The sequence below is a fragment of the Elephas maximus genome, chromosome 10 (assembly GCF_024166365.1).
Source record: "Elephas maximus indicus isolate mEleMax1 chromosome 10, mEleMax1 primary haplotype, whole genome shotgun sequence".
Lineage (NCBI taxonomy): Eukaryota > Metazoa > Chordata > Mammalia > Proboscidea > Elephantidae > Elephas > Elephas maximus.
Genome location: NC_064828.1, coordinates 29,452,083 through 29,465,305, shown reverse-complemented (window position 1 = coordinate 29,465,305; position 13,223 = coordinate 29,452,083). Strand labels below are relative to the sequence as shown.

Sequence of the window (13,223 nt, the reverse complement as noted above, 5' to 3'; positions counted from 1 at the left end):
TGAATATAGTGCTACCATTTCCAGCTGTTGGAGTCCTGGTTGCCCTGTGGTTACTGCTAACCAAAATGTTAGTTTGAATTCACCAGCTGGTCCTTGGAAACCCTCCAGAGCAGTTCTACTCTATCCTACAGGGTTTCTGTGAGTCAGAATCAACTCAACAGTTAAAAGGGTTTTCCGAGACCCTAAACTTTGCTACAAAGGAGGAGCATCAGAAATGAAGGATGCTGCAGCCAGCTGATGCTAAAAGAAAGCCTGGAGCTTCATGTGCCTGGCTGACACACATCACTCTCTGATTGGCAGTTTCCGCCTGTCTGCTCTTCTGGGTATTCTTTGTAGTCAGAGGAGCCCTGTGGAAATGTCGAGGAGAGTAAAGTGAAGAAAGGAGTGGTTGATCTGTAGTAGGGATGCCATTCCCACCCTAAACCATCCTATGTGGAAATCACCCAATGGCAGCCTTCTTCCTGGCTCATGAGGAGTCCTTCTGTGCACAGACAGACATAATTTCTTAAAGATAAAGTCATTAAGTCTCTCACCAAAATGAAAATTCAATCCTTGTTCCAACATAAGGAAAGCTCTTACATGATCGAGGATATTGCGAATTACCCAGTAAATCCTACTAACAGTGGAGTTTTAGATTTTTTTGTTGTTGTTGAAGGTTGATTTTCAGCTGGCTAATCAAAAAACTCCTCTCCATAACAGCTGATTTGGAAATAAAGTGAGCTAACATAAAAATGGAATCCTAGTGGCACAGTGGTCAGGAGCTTGGCTGCTAACCAAAAGGCCGGCAGTTTGAATCCATTAGCCGCTACTTGGGAACTCTATGGGGCAGTTCTACTCTGTCCTATAGGGTCATTATGAGTTGGAATCGACTCAACAGTGATGGGTTTTTAGGTTTAATACAAAAATATCACTAAAAGTTGATAGATAGGTTTTTATTTAGTAAATCAAATATCTTCCTATATCCATGAAAAGTTGCAGGAGCTGTATGTATGTCAGAAATAGATAAATATAAATGTTTAACTTTTTTGTTTTTCAGATATCCTAGCTCTGAAGCTCCTAAACACATATAATAGAAATTAAGAATTAAGCCAGATAATGGAGATAAATACTCTTTCTGGAGAGCAAAGTATTAATTTGATATTAATTTTATAAAATTACTAGTTTCATTAGTTGGTTACACTTTTTCTAAGCCATCTTAGGTAGGTCAGTTAATAACCCTGGAGTTCATTTATAAAAATGCAGTTGAATAATGGAACCTACTCCTCAAAGCACTTTTGAGACTCAGTGGTAATAACTACAAGCACAAAAAGGGCAGGGGTCAGGTGGATAAGTACATTAAGCCCATAGCTTTTTCTTACTTTCTCTTTTCTTTTAAAGCTCAAAACTCTTAAACACTATGAGCAGTCAAAGAGCCAGTTTATCAACTAAAATTTCACCCAAGGAAAATCTCAAGGTGAAAAAGGATGTGTCCTCTAGAGAGGCCTCTACAACAGAATACTAATAGCTTCTATCACCCAAGAACTCCCAGACTCCCTTTCTCTCACATGCAAACTGGGTTAAGAGCATATGTTCAGACAAGTGAGTTGTTCAACTGCATTTCTAAAATTTGGCATAATATAGAACACCATTCCTTGGTGCACATTAACATACAGGGTGATTAGTGCTGTTTTCAGGGTCGGTTAGAAACAGGGCAAAAGGGATTCACACAGCTCCAGAAAAAACTCTGATGAGACACTGGAAGAAATGTTCTGACATTTAGGCATTGTTAAACCTTAGAGAAGAAGGACTGTAAGTCCTGCATGGAGGTGGAATGTCTTCTTTTATTTGAAAAGGAAAAATGAGTTGAATAAATAGAGCCTATGTTTTTTATGTATAGACAAAAGGACAGAAGGATTGATATTTAAAGTGGCCTCTGACCCTAGCACTCAATAATGCCTCTTAATATTCATAGTCCAGTATGTGGTCCTGAGTTCCCCGCTTAATATGTAACACACAAAAAAAAAAACCACCTATGCTTCCTAGTTATACTCTAGAGCAATGTGTTGTAATTTTTATGCCATCTTCTCTTTTATCCCAAAGTCACCAAATTGATTTTTATTCATTCATTTATTTTCTGGTACAGGATGAGTTAAGAGCACCTCAAGAAAGAGTATGCTTTCTAAGTCGTCTCTTCTTGTTTATCCTTCAACAAAGCAGCAGAATGCCACATGCTTTTTTTCTCAGCTTCTGCATAGCTGTTTTCATATCAGTATTTCTAAGTGTGTAGATGAGGGGGTTCAACATAGGTGTGATCACTGTATAAAATATAGCAAATACCTTATCCACGGAGAAGCTGCAGAAAGGTCTCAAGTAGATGAATACACATGGCACAAAGATCAGGCTGACCACTGTTAGGTGAGAGGCACAGGTAGAAAGTGCCTTGCTCTGGCCCTGGCAGAAGCGAGTCCTCAGGGTCATCAGGATGACAGCGTAGGAGAATAACAAGACCAAGAAGCAGATGAGAGATAGCAAACCACTGTTGGAGACCATCAGCACCTCTACTACGTAGCTGTTCATGCAGGCCAGTTTGATGACCTGTGGGACATCACAGTAGAAGTTGTCCAGTTTATTGGGACCACAGAAGGGCAGTTGGATGACCAGTACTACCTGTGTGTTGGAATGGATGAAGCCACCACACCAGCAAGCAAAAACCAACTGAAGGCATAGCTGGCGGTTCATGGCAGTCAGGTAGTGCAAAGGATTACAGATGGCAACATACCTATCATAGGCCATGACTGTCAGCAGAAACATCTCGCTGGCTCCCAGAAAGTGGAGGAAGTAGATCTGGGCCAGGCACCCTGAAAAAGAGATGGTTTTGCCCTGTCTTAGGAAATCTCCTAACATCTTAGGCACAGTAACACAGCTCAGACATAAGTCAATGAAGGAGAGATGGCCCAAAAAATAGTACATGGGAGATTGGAACAGGTGGGCATCAGCCCACACTGTCACCACTATCAAGAGATTTCCCAGGACAATAGCCATGTAAAACATCAGAAATAGTGAGAAGAGAAATAGTTGCAGTTCCCAAGAGGATGATAGACCCAGGAGAACAAATTCTGACACCTTCGAATCATTTCCATTTTTCATCAAGCCAAGAATACCAAGTGACCTAGAGAAGAAAAAAAAAATTATATTGGAACAAGAGTCTTATGTAAGACAAAAGGCAAAAAACATATATCTGTGTTATCAGATTTTGATTTTGGGCATTTGTAGAATCATATTACAAGATGAAAAGAACTTAACTTCTGAAAGATAGAAAGTATACACTCCTGTCCAGATATAACAAGAAATTTTTTTTTATCTCTTCCAATTCTAGTTCTGTAATGCTTTTTAATTATATTTTCAACAACTGGGAAGGGAGACAATGATCTAGACATGAAGGTGATTACAGCAAGTGGATTATTCTATTTTTTAAATAGAGAGATGTAATAATATACTTTAAGGACTGGAAGGAAGTATCCAGAGTCAATTCCCTGCTCTACTCCCCTCCAGTGGAGTGACCTCTGGCAAGAGATTAAACCGTTCTGAGTTTTAGTCTTTGTTTATTCAGTCCAGGGCCTCTAACTGTTTCAAACTGGTTCAGTCATGGTCAACAAAGTGAAACTGGAACAGACCTGAATTTTTATAGTTTGGGTGCTCTGGAACGATCACTGGGATGGGAAAATTATGAGTCAGAGCTCTGGAATGGGAGACTTGGAAGAGGTATAGTGAGCCCTTTTGGAACCCTGATGTGTGAGGCTGAATTTGCCAACACTGTGGAGAGCAACACACATTCAAAGCAGTAGAGTTGAGAGCCATCTTTGAGTGGGGCACTGCTATTTCCAGCTCTGCTCAAAATCCGACGGGCGACACATATGCAACCCTTGTTTTCTAAGAGGGAGATTAGATTTCTAGCAGGGATTGACCCATAACTTTTCTCATTCTGGTTAACGTTCCAGTTCATCCAAATTTTAAAAATTCCGGTCTGTTCTGGTTTCACTTTCATGGCCATGACTGAACCAGGAAGAACTGTTTTGAAGCCTTGATTCAATCTAATGTAGGGATAATAATGTCTCACAAGGTCATTTTGAGAGGCAAATGTAATATGTCTATGAGCACCACAAAAAAATAATTGACTAAGTTCCTTAAAAAAAAAAAAGTTTCTTAAGGTGAGGGTATATTTCTTACTCATCTTTGTACTCCATTGCAATGTCTACTGTATAGCTAACCTCTTGCCATTGAGTCAATTCCAACTCATAGTGACCCTATAGAACACATTAGAACCATCTCACAGGATTTCCAAAGCTGTCATCTTTACAGAAGCCAACTGCCACGTCTTTCTCCCACGAGCAGCTGGTGGGTTCAAATCACTGACCTTTCAATTAATAGCTCAGTGTTCAACCACTGCACCACAAGGGCTTCTTTACTGCATCGTAGGAGCTCAAGTATCTATCATATTAGATGAAGAATGCTTTGTAAATTACAAAGTGGTATTTTGTACAAATGTTACTAAACCAAAACCAAACCAAACCAAACCCAGTGCCATCGAGTCAGTTTCGACTCATAGCGACCTTATAGGACAGAGTGGAACTGCCCCACAGAGTTTCCAAGGAGCGCCTGGCGGATTCAAACTGCCGACCCTTTGGTTAGCAGCCATAGCACTTAACCACTACCCACCAGGGTTTCCCAAATGTTACCAGTTATTATAAATGTATATACTAGAAAACTTGAATCATATAGGAAGTATTAAAAACAAGCTTGTATCTTTATTATCCCAGGTCGCGCATTGGGGAAGTTTGTAAAGATTGGGTAGGAAGAAATAAAATCTTTACCTTGAAAGTTTAGGGAACCATCAGACTCAGTGTAAGCAGGACAGTGGCTGGAACATACTACTCACCAAGAGAAGAGATGATGGGCAACATCCCATGCTACTGAAACATGTACAAAACAGCCTACCATGACCCAGTTTTAGGAAAGGATAATAAGAGGATCAGAATTATGTGCTTCTGGATTTTCCACAACCACAAGCATACTTTAAGAGAAATAGATGATACATTAAAACAGTCATCTTTCTCCTGCTATACATTCACCCTCAGCATTGGATGGGAATATCCTGGATCACAAATAAAAAATTAGAGAGCAATGATACATTTTTTTTCCATTGAAGTGATTAAGAATTAGCAGGTTCTCCTCTGTCTAGATTAGGGTATTTGTTGTCTAAAACAATCTCTAGACAAAATATGAAGTGAGACAAAATTTGTTTTGTCTGCCCCTTTTACCTATTCTCAAGTCATCCACGAAAGAGTATCTGATAAAATAATTCATACTAGGGTGTCAGGGATTTACACAGAGAATGCAGAAAGGTACCTGGATTTAAAAAAAACAAAAACAAAACAATGCCAATAGATCTCTCTAGGGTATCATTTCAAGTGGCAGAGAGATTTGGGGCCTGGAGAATTTTGGATGCGTTTCTCACACCACATGTGTGTCCATCCTCTTCACCTGCCTATAGAGCAGGTGCACTGATGCCTCTGAATCTATAGACTAAAAATTAATGGAAGGAATCACTTTGCCCTCTAGAATCAGTTAGAATACAAAACAAAGTGAAAAACCCTGGATGGGAAGTCACGTGCTATCACACTTACAGCCCTACTTGAGTTCTGCTCTATTTAAAATTTTCCAGTCTTCCTTGAGTATAAAAAAGATTGTGAATTTTCATGTGGATGTGACATTCTGATCTTCTTTCCAGTTATTATCTAAATTGTCTGATTAACAGAGGTCAAACTCTCACTAATATTCTGGATCTAATTTCCAACATCATTTTGGGAAAACTGGAAAGAGTCTGAGAAAGAACAACCAAAGTTATAAAAATACTGAAAAGCAGTTTCTGAAAAGCAGAATCCAAAGGGCTGTGTAATTTAGTCTCAGAATATGCTCGAGAAATCACGAGTTCTTAAAGTGAAGAGTTAATATTTGAAGGGTAGTCATTTGTATTGTACACTTGTTATTTACACAGAATAGATACAGAGAAATGCAAATTTGTATTAAAACAGACAAGGTAAGAAACCAGAAAGGTGGAATAAAAGGAGAGTGTGTAATATATATTACAAGCAAATTTTAAAACAAAATATTTTTAAGCCCTAGTCTATGACATACCTCTTTAAAGTGATATTTAACTTCAGATAATTTCAGTACAATAAATATTTTTGAATAGTTCCTAGGATGTTGCTGTAATAGGATTTTGGCTAATAGTAATTACAACTTTATATTTTCATAAGATAAAATGGACAACCTGCCTGGTGTGAATGTGTCCCGTGAGGCTGTTTCTAACAGCAGTAGTGGTTTATCTCTATTCTCCTCTCCCACCTAAGTGCCTGCCACCACCCCTTGGAAGATTCGATGGACACGAACCCCCTGAGGCTCCGAAACTGTCTTTTTGTCACAAACGAAAGGCCAACAAAGAGTATCGCTTTAAGGTGGATAGTAATGAAAATGAGCACCAGTTATCTTTAAGAACGGTCAGTTTAGGCGTTGGTGCAAAGGTGAATTGCACGTTGTTGAAGCAGACAGCAATGAGTTATGAAGGCTATGCCATTAAAGTAACATTGGCAACTGTAAACATATCTGTACAGCCCACAGTCTCCCTTGGGGGCTTTGAAATCACGCCACCTTGGGCCTTAGGCTGAAGTCTGGCTCAGCGCTTGTGCACATTAGTGGACAGCACTTAGCAGCTGTGGAGGAAGACGCAGAGTCAGATGATGAAGAGTATAAGGATGTGAAACTCTTAGGTATATTACGAAAGCCATCGGCCCCTGCAGGTGGTAACAAGATCCCACAGAAAAAAATGGACCTTGCTGCTGATGGAGACTATGATGATGATGACGATGATGATTTTGATGAGGAAGAAACTGAAGAAAAGTATCCAGTGAAGAAATGTATACTGGATACTCCAGCCAAAAATGCACAAAAATCTAACTAGATTGGAAAAGACTCAAAACTGTCAATACCAAGATCATGAAGTCAAGAACCCTTCAAAAAACAGGAAAAAAAAAAAAACCTAAAACACCAAAAGGAACTAGTTCTGTAGAAGACATTAAAGCAAAAATGCAAGCAAGTATAGAAAAATCACACTGAACAGTCCCGGGCATGGCTGGTAAATTAAGCCCAATGTTGAGGAGAGGAAAAGGAGAGACAAACATAGTCCATACTGAGTATCATGAACAATCCGGACTGAAGGCTTCTATTTTAATCTCAATCCCCTTTCTTGATTTGCCACCCACTCACACCCCGTTGCAGGCTGGAAGGAATCTCACTCTTGATTTCCTAAAGACTTCCTTTGACTGCTGTGATTTAGTGAACTGTTTCTGCTCTCTTAGTACTTGTGCATTTATCTTTTTGACCATGTAGCTCCCTAGGTGCTCAATAAATATTTGAATAAATCAGACAAATGACAACAACAACAACAACAAAATAGACCACCCTGTACCTTGGCTATTTGAATTGTATTCAAGGTAAGGGCTGAATACTAGTTATTCTAGGATTTTCTTACCAGCTTGAGGAATTTTCTCCCTTTAGGTAATATGAAAAAATAATGCTAACCAAGATAGAAAGTTCACTTTGGGTGTTAATAAAATTTCCACCTTTGGTGAAGAACTCTTCCAGCTTCTATTTTCCTGAGGTCTCTAATTACAATAAGAAGCTCAGCCTATTACTGTGAATAATGAAAACAGCATTATGTTTGTCATCATGAATGAATGTCCATCCCCCAAAACCATCTCCCACCACAACAGTTTCTGATGTCAAACCCCTCCAGGAGCCACGGAAGAAATATTCAAGAATGGCAGTTCCATCACTACATTGCTAGCAGTAGGATCAGGCCAAATCAAACTTTTCATGCTTCACAACCTAAAAATAACCTAGAAAAATTACAAATGGTAATAAAAACATTTTTAGGTTACAAAAATAAGCTGAAGGAGTTGAGAATACTTAATAAGAAATTAAAGTCTTTATGGAAAGCCCCAATGCTGAATGGAGGGAGAAAACTATACAATAAAAAAAAAAAAAGGTCTTTAAATAACCAAGGGCTACTAGGGAAAGCCAAGCAGCTATTCTCTAGTTTTTTCTAAGCGGGGAACCAGAGAAGTCTATAAGGACAACACCGAGAGGGAGAGTAAAGTTTTTCTCATGGGAGTTGTACATTTTTTATTTGTTGTTTGTTTTTTACATCAGAGTATTGGTATTTTTTCTGTTGATTTTTGTCTGTGTTGAACAGAAAGCATTCTGTCTTACAGTAAGAAACCAGACTACACTGAGGACAGAAAACGCTGTGCCCATTGGAATTTAAATTTCATGTGAATGTTTTTGGGGATATATACTATGTTTTCTAATTTCTCCTGAAATACCAAGAAATGGTCACCATTAGTTGGAGATGGTGCTCGTGGTAAAATTTCCTGAAAAGAACATAACCTTTCTGCTCTAAACATTTTTGGCCTGTTTCTACATTTTAAGTTGCATTGGGTGGTGGAGTGAACAGAATTTAGTAAAAAAGCCACTAAAATAATTAAAGGAATAGAAAATAGCATCTAGGAGGGACTGTGGTAGCATTAGGTAACCTGAAGAGAATTTTAACATGAATCCATTGCCTTTTTATATAAAGTCCATATCTTATCCAAACCTTATAACCACCTACTGTGATGCCACCAGCCCTAGGCTTCCCTGATGCTATGAGAATTTCATAGTTCTGTGAATGCTTCTAGATGTTAAAACTATAACAACAAAACTCAAAAGACTTCCTAAATTTAAAACTGATGTTAGAATATATTTTTTTAAAGGGGGTAGAGTAGGGACAACAGGAGGCATAAAAATGGTATCAGAGACAGAAAGAAGGACAAGGGTTTGCATGTAGCTTTGAATAAACACGTCTGAGAAACTTACATCATTGCATGTCAGAAGTTGCGTGGTTTCAGGGGAGGAAAATGTTACCCTCCCATTCATCTCATCAGCCTCCTCTTTACAGTCTTAAGCCAACAAAATGAGAAATCCTCAGATGACCATCATAGTTGCCCAGTCTGTGCCCTAACTCCTTCCTTATAATCCAAACCCTAGTTAAGGGCTAGCTGTGTGAACTGGAAAGATCTCTTGTCCCCAGGGCTCTGGCAGTATGTAAGGTTTTTAAGGTCCTTATACCACTGCTCAGGCTAATGAGCCCTGGAATTCCCTAGGCTGCTGTTGTCTAAATTGACTGAATCTCAGTTCATGCTAGAAAGCTGATCCTGGAACCTGCAGGCTTAGAAACAGCCCAACCTGATTGTTGAACACAACATACTCTTTTTACTTACTTTGGACTAACGCTGCGTGTTTACCACCCCTTTATCACCTGAGTAAAAAGAATCACACTCCCTGTAGTGGGTTACCAAAAAAAAAAAAAAAAAGCACAAACCGTTTGCTGTCAAGTCCATTCCAACTCACAGTGACTGCATACTGTCAAGTTATACCTAGAACCTGTAGAATTAGAAATACTTCCTTGAAGGTGTTACAGAGCCAAGGTATAACACCTGAGTCTCTTGATGATACATACCTCAAGCAGTTTATCTAACCTGCTCGTGGATCTTATCTATGGATCTTGTCCAGAAAACAAAGCTGTTGTTAGTAGTAATTAGATATTGCTTAGCAATCCAGACTTTCTAGAATCCATGAAGGCTAGATGAATCTCTGAAACTAGTGCCCTGAGATAGTCTTTAAACCTTAAGCCAAAAATATCCCCTGCAGTCTTCTTAAAACCAAACAATAGCTTGACTATTCTGCATTGTGCTCTTTTAAGATCTATTTGTATGCCTTGAGCATTGTGCTCTTTTAAGGTCTATCTGTACGAGATTAAATTGACAGCAATAACTCGGAAGATTAGAAAGGAACCTTAGGGGGCAATGAGTTTATGTTAACGGGAGAGGAACAACTTAGAAAAGGAGGGTGAGAACGGTTGTACAATTCAAAGAATGTAATCATGGTAGCTGAATTATACATGTAGAAATTGTTGAATTGGTGTATGTTCTACTGTGAATATTCTCAACAAAAGAAAATGAAATAAATTATTTAAAAAAGAAAAATACTGCTTAGAAAATGTTGCTAAGTATGATTTGTAAGTGCTAAAAAACAATTCTCGTGCAAATAATGAACACATGTCAAAATTGTATTTAACTCATTAAGGAGTGATGGCAGGGTGACAAAGCCAGTTCAAAAGAGAATAGGAGAAATTAGATTTTATATAATCAGAGAATAAAACAGAATGCTGAAATATGATTTCTGAACTAAATTTAAAGTAGCTAATATCTGAAAGGGCAGTACAAGCTTATCTTTTCTGCCTCGCTAAAAAAAGAAAGAAATCAACACAATTTAAGACTTTTCTTTAACTTTTAACTTATGTAATTGTACAATGTTTAAGTTCTCATAAATAGTAAATTAAACAAAATTACATCCCCTTGACAGTCAGAGGACCCTTAGGTGAGCTTGTTAAACAACGTTTTAACATGATGTCAAAAGATCACACAATTATTGTTTTTTCTTATTTCCAAGTTTTGGATAATTTTTATTAAGAGTCCCCCTTTGTGATCATAAACAGTTCTTAAAAAAAAAAAAAAGTTCCAAAGATATTCTAAATCATGAAAACATTTTATTTCATTGCATTTTTATTTTACTTGCCTTAATTTATTTACATAGGTACAGCAAGAGGTGTTAATTAATACACAAAAATCTCGTTATATAGTCAGCAAATCACGAGCAACTAAGGCCAGAGAATTCACTTCTGTCTGAAAGTCATGTAAACAGTCTAAGACTGCATTTTTCAATAGCTTTATATTTCCAGAAGTGCTTTCTTATTGCTTTTATTTGTTTGTCTATGTAGAGGCTAGGAAACTAAACCTAAAAAAATTATCCATGTGCACTCCTGTTTTCAATTCTTTGGGGTATATACCTAGAATTGGAATGTCTGGATTATATGGTAATTCTATGCTTAGTTTTTTGAGGAATACCAAACAGTTTTTCACAGCAGCCATACTACTTTACAATTCCATCAGTATACCACTGCTCATTGCAGCACTATTTGCAATAGCCACAGGTGTTATCAACAGATGAATAGATAAAACGTGATACATAGATACAATGGAATATTACCCAACCATAAAGAGAAATGATGTCCTGATACATGCTACAACATGGATGAATCTTGAAAATACTGTCCTGTGCTGAGTCAATCAAGTCATTCACAAAAGGACAAATATTGCATTCCACTTATTTAAAATATCTAGAATAGGCAAGCTTATAGAGACCAAAGTTTATTAGTGGTTACAGGGGGATGGGAAGGAGGGAGGAGAAAAGGGGGCTCATTGCTTAGGTGACACTGACCTTCCGTTAAGGGATATGGAAATTTTTGAAATGGATAATTGTGGTAGTTGAACAACATGATAAACATAATTAATGTCTCTGAATTGTATATGTGAAGAATGTTGAAAGGGCAAATGTTTTGTGACACACATATTTAGCACAACAACAACAGCAACAAAATCTTTCTACATTAGGTTTTGCTGCATGTAAGTGAATTCCTGCCTCCTCAATATCCTCTAAATTTTCTGGAGGCCAGTCAAGACATAACCTTCCTTAAAAAAAAAAATTACCACATGTTAATCTGGAACTCTGTAGGCCATGGGTTGGTACCGGCTCATTTTCTTGCCAGGGTTTTGTAGGCATCTTTTCCTCATATGAAGTACAGTCATTGCCCTGAAATCATGGGCTTGTCATTACCTGATTAAATATAACCTCTTTTCAAATATGACACTAACAGTTTGGACTTGGTTGCATAATTAATTTGTCCAACTATTTCTGTCAAAAGGACAGTATATTCTTTTCTTAACATATGCAAATAACATGTATTGGGATGAAATGCAAAAAGACTCAGTAAAAATATTTCTGTTTCTGAGAGGTCAGTATAAAAAATAAAAATAAAAAAAATATTTGATAAGTGTTTTGTTTCAGTTTCTGCAAACATACCCTAACCAACTGAGGGTTACCAATAGATGAAGAGAAAAAAAAAAAAAAAAAAAAACTTTGTCATGTGCCCAACCAAAACAAGAACGTTAAAAATAATACCAACGATAATTTAAAACAGATAAACATAGGTGTCCTAGGCTTGGTTCTCTAGAGACACTAAAACAGTGAAGCATATATAAAGAAAAAGAATTTTTTTTGTTGTTTTTAGAAGCACATATATGCAGAGAAAAAGAGATTTACCTCAAGGAAATGGCCCACACAGCTGTAGAGACTGGCAAGTCCCAAGTCAGGTGTCAGGCTGGAGGTTTCTCTTGACTCACACAGCTGTATGGATTGACAAACCCAAGATTGGCAGGTCAGAGGAAAAGCCACTGTCTCAGTGACTGTGAAGGCTGATGAATCCCAAGAATAGCAAGGCAGATGGCAGGCCATTGGCTCAAGCTCCAAGAACTAGAGGTTAGATGATGATGAGCCAGATGCAGAATCCAGAGCAAGGAAGTGAACTTTGCCCGAACATCCATACATACATTGGATGCAGACCACACACCCCGAGGAAACTCCCCTTACAACTAATTGCCTGATCAGATTACATCACGGAAGATGATTACATCATTACATAACTGCCAAACCACTGAAAATCATGATCTAGTCAAGTTGATATACAACCTAACGATCACAATCCACCCCTTTTCAACTTGGCACCTGTACACATCTCCTTAAGCCATACACAATCTCTAAATAAAGACAATCACAAAGTCATACTTGCACCTAACATGATACAACAAAAACGCATACAACCTAAGATTCACTGGCTTAGTTTACATCTTATAAGTGAAGGAAACAAAAATATCTGATGCACACATACAAAGAAGAAATGCTTATAGTAATTACGGTCCTTGTTTCTTCAGTTGGTCACATTGTTGTAAGTGATATTTAGAACTACATTCTTTCAACACCCGTTCCATATTCCCTTTGCCCTCAGATATCACCTCAGCTGGTTGTCGCTCTTTACCTGGTGGGGAGACCTAAACCTTCATTCCTGAAGGGTCTGGGACATTATCAGTCCTGTGGGACTTGGGTTGCTGTAGTTTCCATTGACTTTAATCACAGACCATGGTAGTATTAAGAGATGCCCTTAGGTATCTCCTGTATTCCAGACATACTCT

At 38.0% G+C, this 13,223-nt stretch overlaps 2 protein-coding genes and 1 pseudogene across 2 annotated transcripts in view; 1 reads left to right on the top strand and 2 right to left on the bottom strand.

Moving 5' to 3' along the window:
* Positions 1-13,223, bottom strand: part of LOC126084514 (olfactory receptor 4M1) — a 56,656-nt gene that overhangs the window by 42,856 nt on the left and 577 nt on the right. The gene's annotated exons all lie outside the window — the stretch shown is intronic.
* On the bottom strand, positions 2,185-3,174 carry LOC126084515 (olfactory receptor 4Q3). The gene has a single exon (XM_049899130.1). The coding sequence runs from the start codon at positions 3,124-3,126 to the stop codon at positions 2,185-2,187; it is 942 nt and encodes a 313-aa protein (XP_049755087.1). The 5' UTR covers positions 3,127-3,174.
* Positions 5,259-7,152, top strand: LOC126083597 (nucleophosmin-like; annotated as a pseudogene).

Bases quoted from the DNA above. Each gene is read 5' to 3' on its own strand.
- LOC126084515 (XM_049899130.1), bottom strand. From the start codon at position 3,126: ATGAAAAATGGAAATGATTCGAAGGTGTCAGAATTTGTTCTCCTGGGT.